Below are 16,887 nucleotides of genomic sequence, written 5' to 3' on the forward strand. Positions count from 1 at the left end.
GGAAGTCAAGGCAGAGAAGGAAGAGAAGGCTGGCACGGAAGAGAAGGTAGAGAAGGCAGGCACAGAAGACAAGGCAGGCACAGAAGGTAAGGCAGAGAAGGCAGGTACAGAAGGGAAGAGGGGGACAAGAGGCACAGAAGAGAAGAAAGCCGTGGAAGAGAAGAGCATTTCAGTCAAAACTGAACTCTTTTATTTATTACCACCTTTTCATCTGGACTTTGGCATTACGCTGTAACTCACTGTAACTGTGAACTCTATTCAGAGATGTCGGAGACTGTATTTTTCAGGCACTCTTGGTTTCGCTTGTAGCTGAGGGTCTTAGATAGAAACTTTAAACTGTTTATGTACACTTTAAAAGGAGAAATCCCCACATTCTCTTCCCAATTCATGAAAATTTAAAGCAGTATTTTTGATAGAATTAGGGGCAGAAAATAGCAGTATATTGAGGTGCCCCTTTAAAAGATAATTGGTCAATCAATATTCTCTAATAAAAGCTAAATGAGACAAGAAAGCAGAAGAGAATAAAAATGAAGTCAGAGGTAGAAAAATGGGTTATGATTTTGCAATTAGTACTTCAGTTAAGTTGCAGAAAGTAACAGGTCACATCTTCCTATGAGTAATCAGCACTAGATTGCAATTCTTCATGATCTAACGAAGGTTTCCAGCACTCATATACTGAAGGAAGGCATTTTTGAAAGCCAGTACCCTCTTAACAGTTAGTAGAATTGTGTTATAATTTTTTAAAGAATAGCATTAGGACCAGATAACCACATGCTCTTTTTGAGGGTAATTTCTACTTAAGTGTTTTCCAGGCTTTCTTTTTTTAAGAAGCCTTTCATTTCGCTGCCGTGCAGGAGTCTACGTGACTGGCTCTTGGTAACGTGGCTTTGCGAAAAACAGCTGGTAAGACAGGAATGTAAGCGTGAACAGTGTGTGCAAGTGTAATAGCACGTGTAAATAAAGTGCCCACGGTTGTCTGAGAGGGCATTTGCCCCCAAACTGGTGATACTAAGGAGGAAAATTTGCTTTAAAAGACTTATCACTGGATTAAAGACCAACCAGGACATTATAAAGAGATTTCAGAGAAAAGGAAGAGTCAACATGAAAAAGAAAAATGAAAACTTCTGATAGGGGAAGAGAGAAGTGAGCAGAGCGGCAGTGAACCCCAAGTTTGGCAGCGCCAGCGGTCGCCCCACGGCATTGTGGCTGCCTCCCCGTGGGCCATGGCGGGTGCTGCACGCAGCTGGCACCAGCTGGGGGGGGCGGCACAGGTATAGCACGGAGGCACCCACACCTCAGGGGTGCCTGTGGTCAGCAAGGGCTTTCCCCCGCTGACGGAGTCTGTGGGCTGTTAGGGTGGCGTGAGGTCACGTAAAGCCACAGCAGCCACATCTACTATGGGAAGGGTATAAATAGGGGAGCCCCAACACCCAGAAAGGGTGTTGCTCTTGCAACCCACATGGCTATGAAGGTGCATGTGTGCATACAACTCCGTGTTTTTGTGTGAGTAGAACTTCTTGGAAGTAACTATAGAAGGTTTTTTAGAGATTTGGTTCATCTGTTGTATTGCTGATACGCATCAGCAAACCGCTTCCATCTTTACTGGATTTAAATTGTGTGAGTTGGGCAGTTTTTTTCTATGCCATAGCTTTAAGTAAGCACAGTGCTGAAAACAGAAGGAAACTCACGCAGAGCCTTGGTAGCAGTAAGATTTTTATTGACGTCTTGATGTGCTCGCTGAAGAAGCTTTACAAGCTTGCGTGAAGTAGCAAATTGGAGCAAATAAGCACACATCCTACCTGCCAGACCGGGTTTTCAGCCGGAGGTCACAGACTACTAGAGAGAGAAATGTGGAAAGATATGCACAGCTTCATCTGTTGTTTTCTCTTGAGTGGTTTAGCATGTGAATAAGTAACTTCCAGTTCCATATTCCTTATCATTAACATTTAAATTCTCCTTTAGAGAAAATTGAGGATTTCCTAAAACTTCTTCCCGTCTTCCTCCACCATCCAATTGGCAGGTACTCAATTCCATCTAAACAAAGATTTTTGGCAGGAATATATGTACAGTTCCAGCAGAAAAGGTTTCTAATGTCCCTGTTGGAAGCACTGAGCAAACAAAAACATAGCCACACTTACTTCAGCTGCAGTGTAATTCATTCACACCCCAGATAATTTGTTTACCATGGCCTTAAGATGGCTCTTCTCAATCTCTCGTCTTTGAACTTTTCAAGTTTACAAAAAACTAAACACTTAACGAGCCTAATGGCAGTGACTGACTCCACTCCAAGTGATCCATGCACTAGAAGAAAATATAGATCTGCAGAACTTTACGGGCAGGATAGTGATCTCCTACAGACAAATACAATAGTCACCACAAAACTTAAAACTTCTTGATAGTGGAAGCTGCGCAGAATACAGCACACTTCAGAAACCGTAAGGCCAGAATGAATGGCAAACAATTAATATTGGCACGACTTAAGAAAAGAAAAAAAAAAGAACGATCACCACAGACACTAGTCTCTTAAAAACTGTATTTTCATGTCATCCACTGGTCATATTGAACACTACTAAACGAAGTAGGCAGCTCTGCAAATCACTGTCATGCTGCCAGAGTTGCTTGCATGGGAGATGTACGTATTTGGGAGCAGGAAGTTTGCCTGACATTTAAAGTAATTTCAGAAGAAGAGTACAGTGCAACTAAGCTCTGCCGTTGAGAGCTTGAAAGCTGTGCGCCACACATTCATTAGGAGAGTAGTTTTAAATAAGTTCACGTACATTCCACAATGGTCCACAAACAAGAAATTTCCAAGGTGGGTCTTAGAAATGTTTAGGAATGAACAAACTACTCCTGGTCACCAAATTAGCTACGAAGTCTTCTGATGAGGACTCCTCCTCTTCTTCTTCTTTTTTTTTCTTATTTAAAAAAGTGTCTTGCTGCTTCTCTTAAACTTTTGTTTTTATCACATCAATTTTGTGTTGCACCTACTAAAATTTCCTCTTGTGTCAAAATACATGTTTTAAACTTTCAGAAGTTATGTTTGCAGCATCAGGGAAGCCTTTCTGAGTGAAATTAGTCTGTGCAAAACTCGTGGCAAAGAGATAGAACCAGTTCTGGTTCCCCACCAAAGCGTGCAGTTAACTGCTGCTCTCAGCAGCTCTTCACAGCATTATTTATACTATGCTCCTCATGTAGCCACAGATCCACAAGCTACCTTGGTTCATAACAGCATTGTTTTACAATCGGAATAATCGTCACAGAGAGATGTGTGTATCAGCTTGACACAAGCAACACCAGGCTCAAACAGTTTTTCTAAAAGCTCTGATGTTAAGCTCTGCACCATCTTTTAAACACCTCACAGCAAAATTTTTACATTAAAAAAAGAGAGAGGCACAGCAATACATTCTTTGCCAGATCACCAGGGGCGCATTAAAAATCATCTGGAAAGGAAGGGAAATCTTAAAATATTACATCTCTTTGGTCATTGAACATTAAAGCCCTTAGCGCCTTAATCTCTTTTTGACCAGCTAGTTGAGACTGAACTAGATTTGTACAAAATACGCAGCTCCTGTGGCTTGTTAGTATTTATGTGCGCATTGGATATACTTGTGAGATTAGATGCAAAATTCCAGTACAAATATTAAAGATATCTTTATCCCACAAAAGAGAAACAAAGTTGCTTTTTCATGTATAACTAACCCTTATTATTCTTAGGAGTTACTTTAAAGCTAAACATCTGAAGAGCTCATTTTGTAATCAGAGTGGCTGCATTAGCAACATGGAGTAACTGTATACAGACCTGACAAATCATGGCAAGTCAAGCATTAATCAATACCAGCGAAGTTAAAAGCACCACTTAATAAAATTACAGTTCAGTTCTGAAGACCCACAAATGCCCATTTCTGTGAGTGCTACATCGAAATCCAAAATGTTATTTCTGAAAAATTGCAAATTTTTTATTAAAAAGGACACAGGCAGACACTGTTTTCCTGTCAGTTTAGAAGGCTTAGAAAGACAAATATACGCGTATGTATGTATATATTGCACTCACCATTTAGGAGTTCTTACCTGTCAAGTATATTTTCTTTCTACCTTTTTGAATAAAATCAATGGGGTCTTTTTCCCTGTACTGTTTTTCTTTCCATGTAACGAGAAAAACTAATTCTAATTAAAAACTAATTAGAGCCCCCTCCCAACCTGTGGCCCTCAGGCCTCTTTCACACAAATAAAATTGCATTTGCCCATTTCCAAACATCCAGTGACAGAAGAATTACATTTTTTATTCTGTTCTTTCTATCTTATAGAAGTCATGGACTGCTTCAGATTATGGTCCTCACATCATTGCTTCTTTGTTTAACTGTTGCTGCAGATGTATAGCATATGGGACAAACTGGTGCCTGCCTTAACTACAGAAAATTGTTAACAGCTATACATTAGCAGGGTTTAAGAAGTGAATAACTACTTCCCGACTTGCATAGCTGGGTAATATGTTTCCATACAAGATGTAACATATTCTCCAACAGATAAGATGTATAAGATGTATTATATAAATCAAGGAACCTAAAAGAGTAGATTTTATTTATCACAAATGCATTAAAAGTAAGCCACCATTTTGGTATTCTTGTCAGTTCTTTATTGGTTTTCATCCTAAAGACTAGCACATTTACAGTATACATGGAGTGGATGAACTAGGAATATATAAAACAGTAGCCATATGTTTATGATATATTAATACTGCCCAAAACCAAATAAATAAAAATATTTCAATGCACAAAGCTTGGCAAATACAATTGTGTTGGGACAAAACAGTGTTGTATTATACAATAATTTTACATGTATAAATGAAACAAAAGGCAACTGTGCTGTAGGTACTTTCACAGAACATACACAGAACATACTTGGCAACAGTTTTCTTTTTTTTACCTTTGTATGTTTTTATAATTAAAAAAATGTACTCAAAAAGAACATTAGACAGAACTTCATTTTACAGTAATCCTTAAATTTGCCTCTCCTGTGCAACAGTAAAGCTTACTTCACCTTTGTGAAGTTTCCTATACGGATTCAAAGTTTCACAGTTTTTCTTTTTTGATGAACTGCTCAAGATCTTGCTGTTCGTTATGCCCTTTAAACAAGCCCACTGACGTGCATGTACTGACCATGCTGAATACATAATGTTAGGAGGACAATGATGCTTTACACGTAAGTGTACTGAAATCAGAACAGTTTAAACAAAAAAGTGCAGTACTTGAGACTGATATTCCACCACTTCAAAAAGGTGAGCAAACACCACGCACCTACAAAGCTTGGGAACTGTTTCTGATCGGATGGGTATATAGAAAAAATAAAGGGTCACTAAGCTCTCGAGTGGATCTAATCATTACTGGGCCACAATATTAGAGAGTGGCTCTGCTAATTGTTACAACAGACCTCATGTTATTTTCTTCTGAAGGCGAATATCGGAAGAAGATTTTTAGTGTACCAGTATAAGATTTAAAATATATAATTAACTATCTGTTGGAAATATACAAAATAAAATTACCAACTCATAAAAACTAAAGGATATAAAGAGTATAGTCTATACAAAAATAAATGTAGCATTTAATAAAGGACCAGAAACCGAAGGTTGAGCATAACTTATGGAGTAACACGTCCGAAGAGATCTTTTTAAAAAGTTTTTCACCATACATTGTTTTTACATATTGGCAAAAAAATCAATACAGTAGTTTGTTAACTGCAAAGCAGAGTTGCTAAGTTTCCGCGGGACTGTTCTACTATGGATTATGTGTTCTGAACTGATATAGGTACTAGACATATATTGATTTTGCCCAGAAATTGTTTTGTTCTCCTATAAAGACTGAAAGAAATAACGGTAACAACCTAGTTCAGCAGAACTCTCTTAACTGGCTTAGTGACATGCTGCTCAGTGTTAAACTGCAGAAAGTAAAATGCAAAAACCGCTGTACTTAAAACCCCCAAACCTATATGGGAGCAGAATGAACATGACTGATAGAGCAGTGACAGCACAGACAAACATCAGTGAGAGGGAGAAAGAAATCAGAAAACAGCCATATACTTACCTGGCTGTTGCTACTCTCACAACAATAATTGACCAGATTTTTCTATTCTAAGGCTTTTATCCTTAGGAATGAAGAAGGAAAGAGTACAGTGGGCTGAATTAAACTAGCTAGAGATGATTTAAGCCTGTAAAATTCAGAAATTAATGTTTACCTGTGTCTTGAAAAGGTATCTTATCTTCAAAGTCATTCTTTGGGAGATTATTTTCAAGGAGATCTGTTGAACATTTTTTATCAAATGCTCAACTAGTCACCTTAGTCGTGAGCTTGAACACAGCTGAGTTTCTCACACATCAGCAGTAACATATTAGCAGTTGCTTTCTACCAAATTGGGCCATTGCTACCTTTCTCAGGAATATTCTGAAAACAGGCATATTTCCTACACATGATTCTGAACAGAGTCTAGCAAGGTAAAAGGCAAAGCTGAACAGGAAATTTTTTTGTTATGGAGTAACTGGGATGTGTTGGGCACTTCAAAATTTTTGTACTGCCAGATATTGAAAAAATAATGCCAGTCAAAAAAACATAAATCCCCAAGATATTAATGCTTACAATAAAGAAGTGATATAAAAAGCCATGGGTAAACATTATACAATACCATGACACATATTGAACATTTCACGTGCAACATCAGCAACTTGCTTGTTGCACTTTAACTATGGTTGGGAACTCTTCCTGGCATTAATATTTTAGAAAGTGTCATTATATGTTTGAAACATTTTTAAAAATCAGTTGTGTGCCCAAGTCTTTTGCTGCTGAAAACAATGGGATTTTGTCTTTTATTTAGACAGAACTAGACCTCATATGTCTGGCCTTATATGTACTAAGTTCATATATGAAGATGGTATCCTATATACAGCAAAACATTTCATATTCCTGGCTTTTAGGGTGCCCCCCCCCCCCCTTTTTTAAGTTAAAATCTGTTTCGTGATTGTAACAATGCATTCTACAGTTCTTAGACTGTTTAGGATCCAATCCTTTTTTATTTACAACTTTTGAGTTTTACTCTGTTTTAAAAAGTTTATGAAAAGCTCAATCTCAAGTCAACTCAGTATAAAAGATGTTATGTGAAACAGCTGCCTAAATGCCAGTCATAAAGTCCTTGTCCATCCAGGAGGTACCTAGCTATTTGCATATAGGTAATTAAATGGTAAAATATCTGTCCATCTTACATACACTGAAGGCTATTTAAAAGGGCAGAGAGAGTCATCACTATTCTCAAGCTAAGGTGTCAGAATAATTGTTACTATAGATTCCAATTCTTTAAGTAACATGCTCTGAATAATCTAGTGAAACGTACAAAAAAGTTATTTATCTGTTCTGGATGACAAAATCATATATTAATCTAGAGTGTATCCACATGTTTTAATGGAACAGCAATTAAAGGACATAGTATGCTTATGTTTCAACTTTTCCATAAGTTCCTTCTGGAGGCCTGTAATACTTTGGGAAAGCCTTCAGTTGCAGGGAATTAAATGCATACTTGCGACATCCAACATTCTTCATTGTATTTTCTCGTCGACAACCCTCACTGGGGAAAAAAAACAAGCACAAAAAATGACAGCAGTAAAAAGGAAAAAAAAAAGAAGACTTAAACTAAGATGAAATGAACTGGTTATTTCATAGCATTAAAAAAAAATTGGTTATATTTAATGAGCATTTAATTAATTTGCCACTGCAAATATTAAAAATGATGACTCATCATACAATGCTAGTAAGAAGCACACAGAATGGACACATGCTATGTTTGATTGCTAGTTTTGCATTTCTAAAAAGCAGCAGCGCATCTAGTGAAAAAGTTCTTACGAGGGTTTCATGTATTTCAGGGCACATTGCTGTCGACTTCACAGGCCGCTTCACTGCACGAAGGATCCCAAGAGATTGCTTAAAAGCAGTTCTGCTAATTTGTTAGTATATTAAATTGAAAAAGAAAAACTGCTGATCTCTTAATAAGAGCCTTAACATAATTTTATTATTCCCTGTATGTGAGTAATAATCAGATTTAAGATCAAACTTGAAGATTAGAGCTGATGCTAAAATAATGACTTTCCAGGTATCTTTGCATGCGCAGATTGGCTTGAAAGCAAACATACTCTGAAAAAAATCTTAAATCATGAAATAACCGCTTTGTGTGGGTGAAAAAACAGATTGGCTGCTTTGATAGTCATCACCCCAAGAAAACAAAGCTGTGCAGAATTTAGAATCTAATTTTTTCCCAACTATTGTGGTGCAACTGCCCCACATGACATAGAGGTTCTAGGCTACAATACAAAACTACTCCAGTCACAAGGCTTCCTTATACTTGCAAATCTATGTCAAAGTTCCTTTGATTATATCCAAAACCAGATATACAAAGAGGAAGCACTATATTTTATATATATATATACACTACAAATCAATTTAGGCTTGCATGAGAATGCCTTCTTTTTTTTCTCTCTGATAGAGAACTGAAATCTAGACAATGATTTAACACTATTACTCGACGGCAAAATGTACAGTACACCATCTTATGGTGGAAATGTCATGTTAGTTCTGTCTTGGCGATGTCTGCAGCATGTAGCATAGGTAAACTGTGGTAATCCGATTCAAAAGAAGGGCTTGGATTCCAGCTCAGTTTGAAAGCTTTCTGCTCTTATTGATCCTCACTATTTTTTAAATTGGCGTTAATTAAACTGACTGTAACCGCGTTATGTATGTACCACCTAGCTTAACTTCATAAAACATTGTAACTTTTTGTTCTAAAAACAGGTTAAGTTTGAAATTTGTCTCTGTAACATGTTCTGTGACTGTCTTCTATAGAATGGATCCTACACTGTTACACTATTTTTATGACATTGTTCTGTGTTCTACAGAAACACCCTCCCAAATGCTGTTGCAGTCAAATAGATTCATCACAAAATCACACAAATTATATTTAAGAATAGTAATAGAAACATTAAGTTTAAATAACAAATATGCGATGCCGAGTGTGCATATTCAATCCAAAGTGAATCATTCTGCTCATAGTTCATTCCACTGTATCTGGTTATTGCACATGCCCAAGTGGGCCACCGAGATGGTAACAAAGATGTATTTCACGCACCATTTCATGTGCCATCTCTTTCACCACTGTGAATCAGACGGAGACCATCGGCTCCACTGGCCCTATGTCAATTTACAGCCAGTGTGCACGTGACCCACTGTTTGGAAGTCTGGTTTTTAGACTGGGAATGATGATGCTTCTCATTAACCTCAGAAATCCTTACTTGACCACTAGGATAGCCTGGACACAATAAGGATGGCCTGGTAATACCATATGGTGTCAAATGGACTGAAGCTTCCTTCATTCTAAAGATTTTAATCCAATCTTTAATATAATCTTACAGATACATCGATACATAACCAGTCATCAACACACAACCATAATTTTTTAATACAAAATCTGATCTTTACCTTAACTAAAATATAATTGAATGCTAAGTATATAGAGCAAAGATTATTTTTAGTACTTATCAATGTTCAATTAAATGAATGCTGAAATTCCTGCCCAAAAGTTATTCAGCTGAATTACACACGTAAATCATTATACATTCTCACAAAGTTAGCAGAGATTTTTCAAAGGGTTAAGAACTGGTATCTTGTGCTGCTGAACACAGCTGTGCCAGCTCACAGCTTCTGTGTTTATTATACTGCCATTGCTATGACATACTAGCAATCTCCTCATCACAATTTCCTGAGCAAAGGTTTGGGTCCTTGTAAGGTATTGACCACTCCTAGGAAGGACTTTACCTTCTCAACCATAACTAATTTCATTACTGACTCTTTCTGGAAGTCTGATGAGTCACTTTAAGAGTTCATCCTGAGCCTAATAGAACAGTTTTTTCAAAGAATAAATTTCTTCTGGTAGAGGCACATGAGCAGTATACACTACAGCATTTGAAACGTGAACGCATCATGAATGTATAGAGCAAGCTAAAAAAGAAAAAGAAAAGGAAGAATCCTTGTCCCCACTAAAGTTAAAAAGAAAAAAAAAGCCATTGTTTTCAAAATGCCGAGGCTTTCATGCTACATGGAATTAAGAGGCTTCTTATTGCAGGCCTAATCTTGCCCAATGATAATCATGTTGCCTCAGTTCAGCAAAGCCCTCACACTTTATTTTAAATTCAGGGAGTTCTGTGGAAAAACTCCTATTAAAGCTACTTTTACATCTTGTTAATATGAACCCATCACACTCAACACATGTTAAAAACAAGGCTAACGGCCAACCTGACATTCCTTGACATAGCGAAAAGATAGATTTTGGTACCCATAGCAAATGAATCAGTGTTCACATCAGAAAGAAGATATGATTTGGATAGAGACACAGTGGTATCAGATACCAGCACAGGACATGGATATGCCCAATACCGTCATGCCATGATTTTAAATCTCATCAGCAGTCAGGCCTTACCTAAATTCATTCCAGCTAAAAATAAATAGGATATATGTTTAAATACATATACTGGTTTGAGTGGGCTTTAAAAAAAAGAAAAAAAAATTGGAAGAATGTTGAGAAAAATACCAGGAGATAGTGTACTGTACAATCTGATTTGGTGAAGAAACACATTTAATCATGTACTTTTTTATTTAGTTTGAAGAGGAAATGAAATATCCAAATTTAGTATTTTATTCTAATTTTTATTCTAAGTGCGCTTCTTTCTTTTTTTAAGCTTACTTCTCAGAAGCTTTCAAAATCCATTAAAACTGATAATAAAAACTATAGATACCTATGTTTTTTGAGCCAGTTACCTTAACAATGGTACAAATTACAAATCACAGGACTAGAAGAGTCCTCCTCAGTTGCCAAGCCCAATCTTCTGTCATCTCAGCACCAAGCCAAGTAAATCCCTTCATGAATTTAGCAAAATTTTTTAAATGAGGTTAGGTTTATTCATCAGCTATTGCTATTCACAAGCTTTTCCAGAGCCACTGTATCATCAACATCCTTCAGGTTAAATGGTCCTTTCCCTGTTTGATGTTATATATAGATAGCAATCAAACTTCTTCCACAGTTACTTTGCATGACTAAACAAGGTAAGCTTCTTTAGTCTCACCATTTAAATATTAGCTTACCATCATTCATTCATTTATCTCTAAGTCACTGTTGTTCAACATAAAAAGTTATTAAAGCTATCCAACATTTAAAAATGGAAATAACAATAATATTTAGTTGAGTGTCATTAACACAAAGCCCAGTGGAAAACCTCAAACCCAGCTACTAATGGACCTGATACATCCCTTTTCTTCCTTGAAATATTAAAAATTAATATCTTTAACTTCCAAGATAATAATTATCCTGTTTCAGAGTAAGTTATACAACAGAGCACCTGAAATGGATAATGGATCATTAGCAGGCTACACCAATTGCATACTCTTCCTAACCACGAGTCATTCTCTTCATGTCTTTAATACATTACAAAATGCAGATCTACAAATATAATGAAATAATTCTGCATGCAGCGCACCACCAGTTGTTTTTTGAGCGGTACACTCTTCTATTGAAACATACTCAATCATGAGAAAGGAACAAGACTATGGTTCTACAAATTGTTTATGACTGTAATTTAGAGATTACGCTTTGAAATGAAAGTAGAAATTTGTTAATTTGTTTAAATAAATTTCTTATAATTTCTTATAAACCCCACCCATGTTTTTATTTTTCTCTTCGTACCTTGTAAAAATGAAAGGCAAGATTAGCATACACTTAAATATACAAAAAGATACAAATTCTTTTCAGACAGAGTTCCTTTCTCTGGAATACATGAAACAAGTAACATAAAACTATATTTGGTAAGAGATCTTCAGGCCGGCTAAAGTAACGAGGTAACAGGCCAATGTCAGACTATGTTACAAGCACTGAAAGCAGAACAATAAATTTAAAGTTTCAATACAATTCTTTTTGATAAAATAATTTGATGTATATTTACAGTTTAGTACAATAGAAACGTAAAATTGTAAGGCATAATAATAATTCTTGGCAGACAATGCTATGACACATTCCTTTGTCCAGCAGGTACCAAGTGGCAATACACATTCAAGCGCTTTTTTTTTTTTTTTAAACGTTATCTTCATTTGCAACGTAATCTGGCCACCAGGTACGCTATGCTGAGAAACAGCCACACAATCAGTAAATTGGGGCTGAGAGCTAGTAAAGGAATAGAGTAGAGGAGGCTGGGATCTAGTCTGAAATCTCGGATGGGCACCAAGCCACTCAAGTTCTTCTGGGTGACTATCTCCCGTGTTCCAATGCTGTGAAAAGGAAGAAGTTTGGGAAGAGGGAAAATAAAGCAGAAGGGAAGATGGACATGCAAATGAATGTATAAAAAGAGAGAGCAACACAAGGTGGTCCAGAAAATGAGAAAACATGGAAGAAGCCACAACAAAACCAGAATATGAAGTAAAGAAAGAGTGGAAAAAGGTCTCAAAAATATATATCAGCACAATTACAGATATAGGAGAGGGAAAGAGAATAAAAGAGAAAAATAAGAAAGAAGTACTGTAGTCTACTGAAAATAAACACATGTAGGTTGAACATAAATGGTTTTCCATGTTCATTCTTTCAGATTACCAAGCAATATCCCATGCTGCTCTGCCATGCTTCCGCATGCTGCAAAGAAATTGAGCTCTGAAAAGCAAGCTGAACATGAATAACCATTGTAGTATTTGACCCTTTCAAACATCTTTCAATGTGAGCTGCAATGAAACAATTTAACCTCTTAGCTACCTCCTTAAAATGTAAACAAAAATCCCGAAAAAAGACCACTTGTTTTTCTGCTTCGAAATGCATTCAAGCGTGTATCAATATGCTTTCCAAAAGACACGTTTCTGAGTACTTTAATTTGTGCATGAGAAGGTAAGACATGCCACATAGCACATCTCATTGTAGCCCCACTTCCTACACTGTTTTGAGCACAGGCAACCCATAGCAGAGAACACCGCTTCTGATAACCTGAGGCTTTTTCACTTCTCTGCCCTGTCCAGTCCTATTTTTAGTTTTCAAAGCAATGACCACACATAACCTGTGAGCCTGATCCTGTGAGAACAACTGCACTCACTCCATTCATAAAAGGTACCTGGTAACATCACTGGCTGCCTAGCAAACGTTAGGTAAGGAGCAGATGATGTCCTGGAAGTCCTCAGAGATGTCCTGAAGGTGGTGAAACAGAAAAATAGACTCTGGATGCTGGCAACACTTCAAATCAAATGGAATAAGGTGTGCAAGGGACTAAACCGCCGCATTTTTGATCACTATCATGTAGCATAGCGGGAAGGATACACAGCAATATCTGGATTTGGCTCACCCCTTTCTCACCTGGGGGTGTACCAGAGACTGTACTGAATGGAAGTATGGGCTTGACTGTTCTCCCTCACCCACCACCTAATGTCCACCTAATCTGGATATAAGGAGCGTCTGAACTCAAGGCTGAACTGAGGACTGGGCTTTTAAGTCAGCACAGATACAGTCTCCCATGTATTTGGAAAGGAAGTACTCTCCTTCCTGCTTGGCCTGTTGGTGAATAATGTCAGCATATACAGGAACATATCTGGCAGTATGCATAAGAAAAAGCAAGTATATTTGTGGCTGGGCATAAACATGCTCCGAAAGGTATTCACAGTATAGAGAGAGCACTGAAGGAGATGGTAAAGGAATATTAAATGAACTGGAGTGTGAACAGGAGAAGCAATAAGCGGAAAGCTAGTGTTGACTAGGAAGCGGTGGAGAAAGGCACAGTGGAATAGTTTAGAGGAAGAAAAGTGTTTTAGGATCTAGATAAGGCAGTAAAACATGGGAGGAAAACAAGGAAGAAAGGCTGAAGATGACAGGAAGACATTACGGAGAGAATAGAAAAATGCAGGCTAAGAAAAACAGAGGAGACAACACATGTCACATCTCTGCCACTAAAAATTAGTATCAAAATATTCAGTTGTACACGAAGACATACACACAGTGTGGATGGAGACATTCACAAGAGCTGAAAAGAGTTTCCCCTGTCACTGCTGGCCCACGCAGATGCTTCCATACAGGAAGAAAAAAAAAGGAAATTTGGAAATACCAAATATACCAAAGCATATGCACTTTCTCAGGCAGACTATCTCTAGAGAAGAACCACGGCAAAGAGACAAATCAAACTCCTTGCTAATCCAGCTTTTTTTCATGTGATATAATGCTGGAATTTGATCCCTGGACAAAAGTTAAAGAAACCCCATGTCTTCCAAAGGTCTTAAGTTATACACTGCACTGCCTTATATTTAGAAAGAACATAGCTGGAAGAACTGTGCAGTTGAACAGTGCAGCAATAATGCTGTCATCAAGCTCCCAGTCCTGCAAGTAACTGTTTAACTGAAAAGAATTTTCAACCTATCAGCAGAAAAAACATTTTACACTTTTAAAATAAATATATCAGATTGCCAAGCAGCTCTTGTTTGCTGAACATTTTAAATACTATTCTTCCCGCCCTACTAATGAAAAAATTATGTAAAAAGGCGCATGGCTTTTGCCTGAAGTTCAAACAACTACAAAATACAGACTAGGAACAGATACAGACACAGGAAAACAAGTGAGGAATCTCTGAGCATGTAAAAATATCCTATATGCTGCATTGCACATTTAACCATGCATGTAATTTGAGAGAATTTTTAGGTGTTGTACAGCAAAAAGTCAAAAGGACCTAGTAGTAAAACCTGACTTGCTCACAAAATTAACGCTGTAGTGCCAGCGCTGTGCATTTTGCTACTTAAACACAGAAAGGCATATTAAAGAAGATGATAGTAAAATCCAAGGGCAAATTAACAATCTAACAACTGAATATGCAGTCACTGACTCTAACACTGCTTGCTCCTCTATCTTGCACACAGCAGTAAAGTACAGAGGTAGTCACCATTCATATTTTCTCATTGGCAATGCACATGGGAGTACAAGAAGGGACAATCAGGTCCTCCAAGTTCACGGAACAGCAGGAAAACTTTATGTATCAGATGAACTATCAATTTACTTCAAAGAACAAAAAGGCAGCAGTGCTTTGTTTTATTCCCAAAGGTTCAATAAGTGTACTCCATCTTGGCCCAACTAAAAAGTGTATTTGATTAAAACCAGAAAACAAATCCTGATCCACTTCCCTAAAAGTTATTCTTGAGGCACGTCAGAACTAGTGAAGAAATCCACGCAAGCTTTCCATCACGGCTGCTTTATTTCAGTGAGCGGCCGTATCAAAACATGACTACCAGGGCTTTATAATTTAACTTTTTTCATCAGCACCATAGCACCTGAAAGAAATTACTGCCTTCAGGCCATTCACAGGTGCTTTTCAAGAGCCCAGTCAGAGACAGCTTCCCTCCCTGGTTGGCTAAATTGCTTGTGCGACCACTTCCTAACTGGTTTCATGAAAATGAGCTGGGCTACTTCAAACAAGTAAAGAAAACGATTTTGCTGCTCATGCTGATTTTGACTGGAAGTCAATTAGGATACATTCACACAAACAGTTTCACTAGCAAATCTCCCCAGACAGTAACATGGCAGGAGAAGGGATGGCAGGGAGTGCTGGTTCTAGTGGGGAGTGTTGGCACTGCTGCAGATGGAAAAGGATGTGCGAGCCAGTGGGACTTTGACTATTGCAATGCCTGGTTTTATTAGCCAGGTAGTCATTTCTCGTATAGCTTGAACTTCCAGACATACTGTCATGTTTTTACTATTTGTAGGCTGTGAGTTACCATATATTTGACTGGGGACTGGAGAAGCTGTGACTGGATTACAGAAAAGTGAGTTCATTCTAACAGAACACTTGTTTCTAAGATAAAAGCTGTAAACTTGTATCTGTGAATTTCTACAAGAACCTACAAGTGGCACTCCGTGTTCTCTCCCTAATGTCCATGCTTGCTCAGGAGAGGTACAATTATCACAAGACTAGGAGGGAAAGGATGTCCCCGAGGCGGAGGAAGCGGGAACTAATCCCTCTGAAGATGAAGATTACATGGAAGAAGAGGGTGCTTCCTTAATTCTTCAGGAACACTGTAAACAAAAATGTTTTCCTTCACTGGAAAGTAGAGGAGTGATGAAACACTTTGAATACTTCCTTGCCCTTCCAACTGCCCAAGAGGCTTCACAAGGCTTCAAGATTGAGCCAAGCCTTCCTCGGCTCAATCACAAATCAAAGATCGAAGCAAAAATAAACAAATGAACAATCCCAGTTTTTCTAATGACCAAAAAGTAATTTGCAACTCCCTCCTTTCCTATGTCTGCCATTTAGGTCAGGTCATTCTGTCAGTGTCGAAACGACTTTGGTTGGGGTTGGGCTCCTACATATTTTCCAGTAATCCTACCTCTCTTTTTAAGTTTTGGTAATCCTATGCCATTTTCATGAACAGAACTGGAGAATATTTAAGAAAAACTAACCTATTCCAAAGAGCAATGAGATCTGAGGAAGAAATAAACTGGTGAGCTTGAATAAAACCTGCGTAGTATTCCCTCAGGACTAGCCAGTATCTGTTCTGCATGATCTCTCTGTCAAAGATACGACAGAAGAAGAGGAAGTCATGTCTTTACCTGTTACACCAAGTCCCTGATGTTGCTGGAACACACTAGCTAGAGATAGATGTTTATTAAAAATAGTCCTCTTTCAATATCCTGATGTAGGTCAACATAAAGTTATGTGTTTCTTGTGTAAACATGTGATCTGACATTATGTTGTATTAAATTGATGGTCAGAAGGTCCAAAACACTGTCATTATTAACCTCTGTCTTTATTGTGACCACGGTGGAATTAAAAAAATCAGTAACCAATTTAAATAAATAGTGAGA

At 37.6% G+C, this 16,887-nt stretch overlaps 1 protein-coding gene across 50 annotated transcripts in view; it reads right to left on the reverse strand.

Annotated features, from left to right (window-relative positions):
• Positions 1-4,610: 4,610 nt before the first annotated feature.
• Positions 4,611-16,887, reverse strand: part of INPP4A (inositol polyphosphate-4-phosphatase type I A) — a 136,546-nt gene continuing 124,269 nt past the window's right edge. For 27 of the 50 annotated variants that reach the window (XM_068923865.1, XM_068923708.1, XM_068923825.1 and 24 more), the window contains one exon: positions 4,611-7,605. In XM_068923865.1, coding sequence (XP_068779966.1) covers positions 7,473-7,605 — 133 coding nt within the window. In that variant the 3' untranslated portion in view covers positions 4,611-7,472. Of the gene's footprint in view, positions 13,240-16,887 lie in introns of all 50 variants that reach the window. The other 23 variants (XM_068923808.1, XM_068923653.1, XM_068923628.1 and 20 more) reach the window with 2 other exon arrangements.

Source organism: Struthio camelus, chromosome 1, assembly GCF_040807025.1.
Source record: "Struthio camelus isolate bStrCam1 chromosome 1, bStrCam1.hap1, whole genome shotgun sequence".
Classification (NCBI taxonomy): domain Eukaryota; kingdom Metazoa; phylum Chordata; class Aves; order Struthioniformes; family Struthionidae; genus Struthio; species Struthio camelus.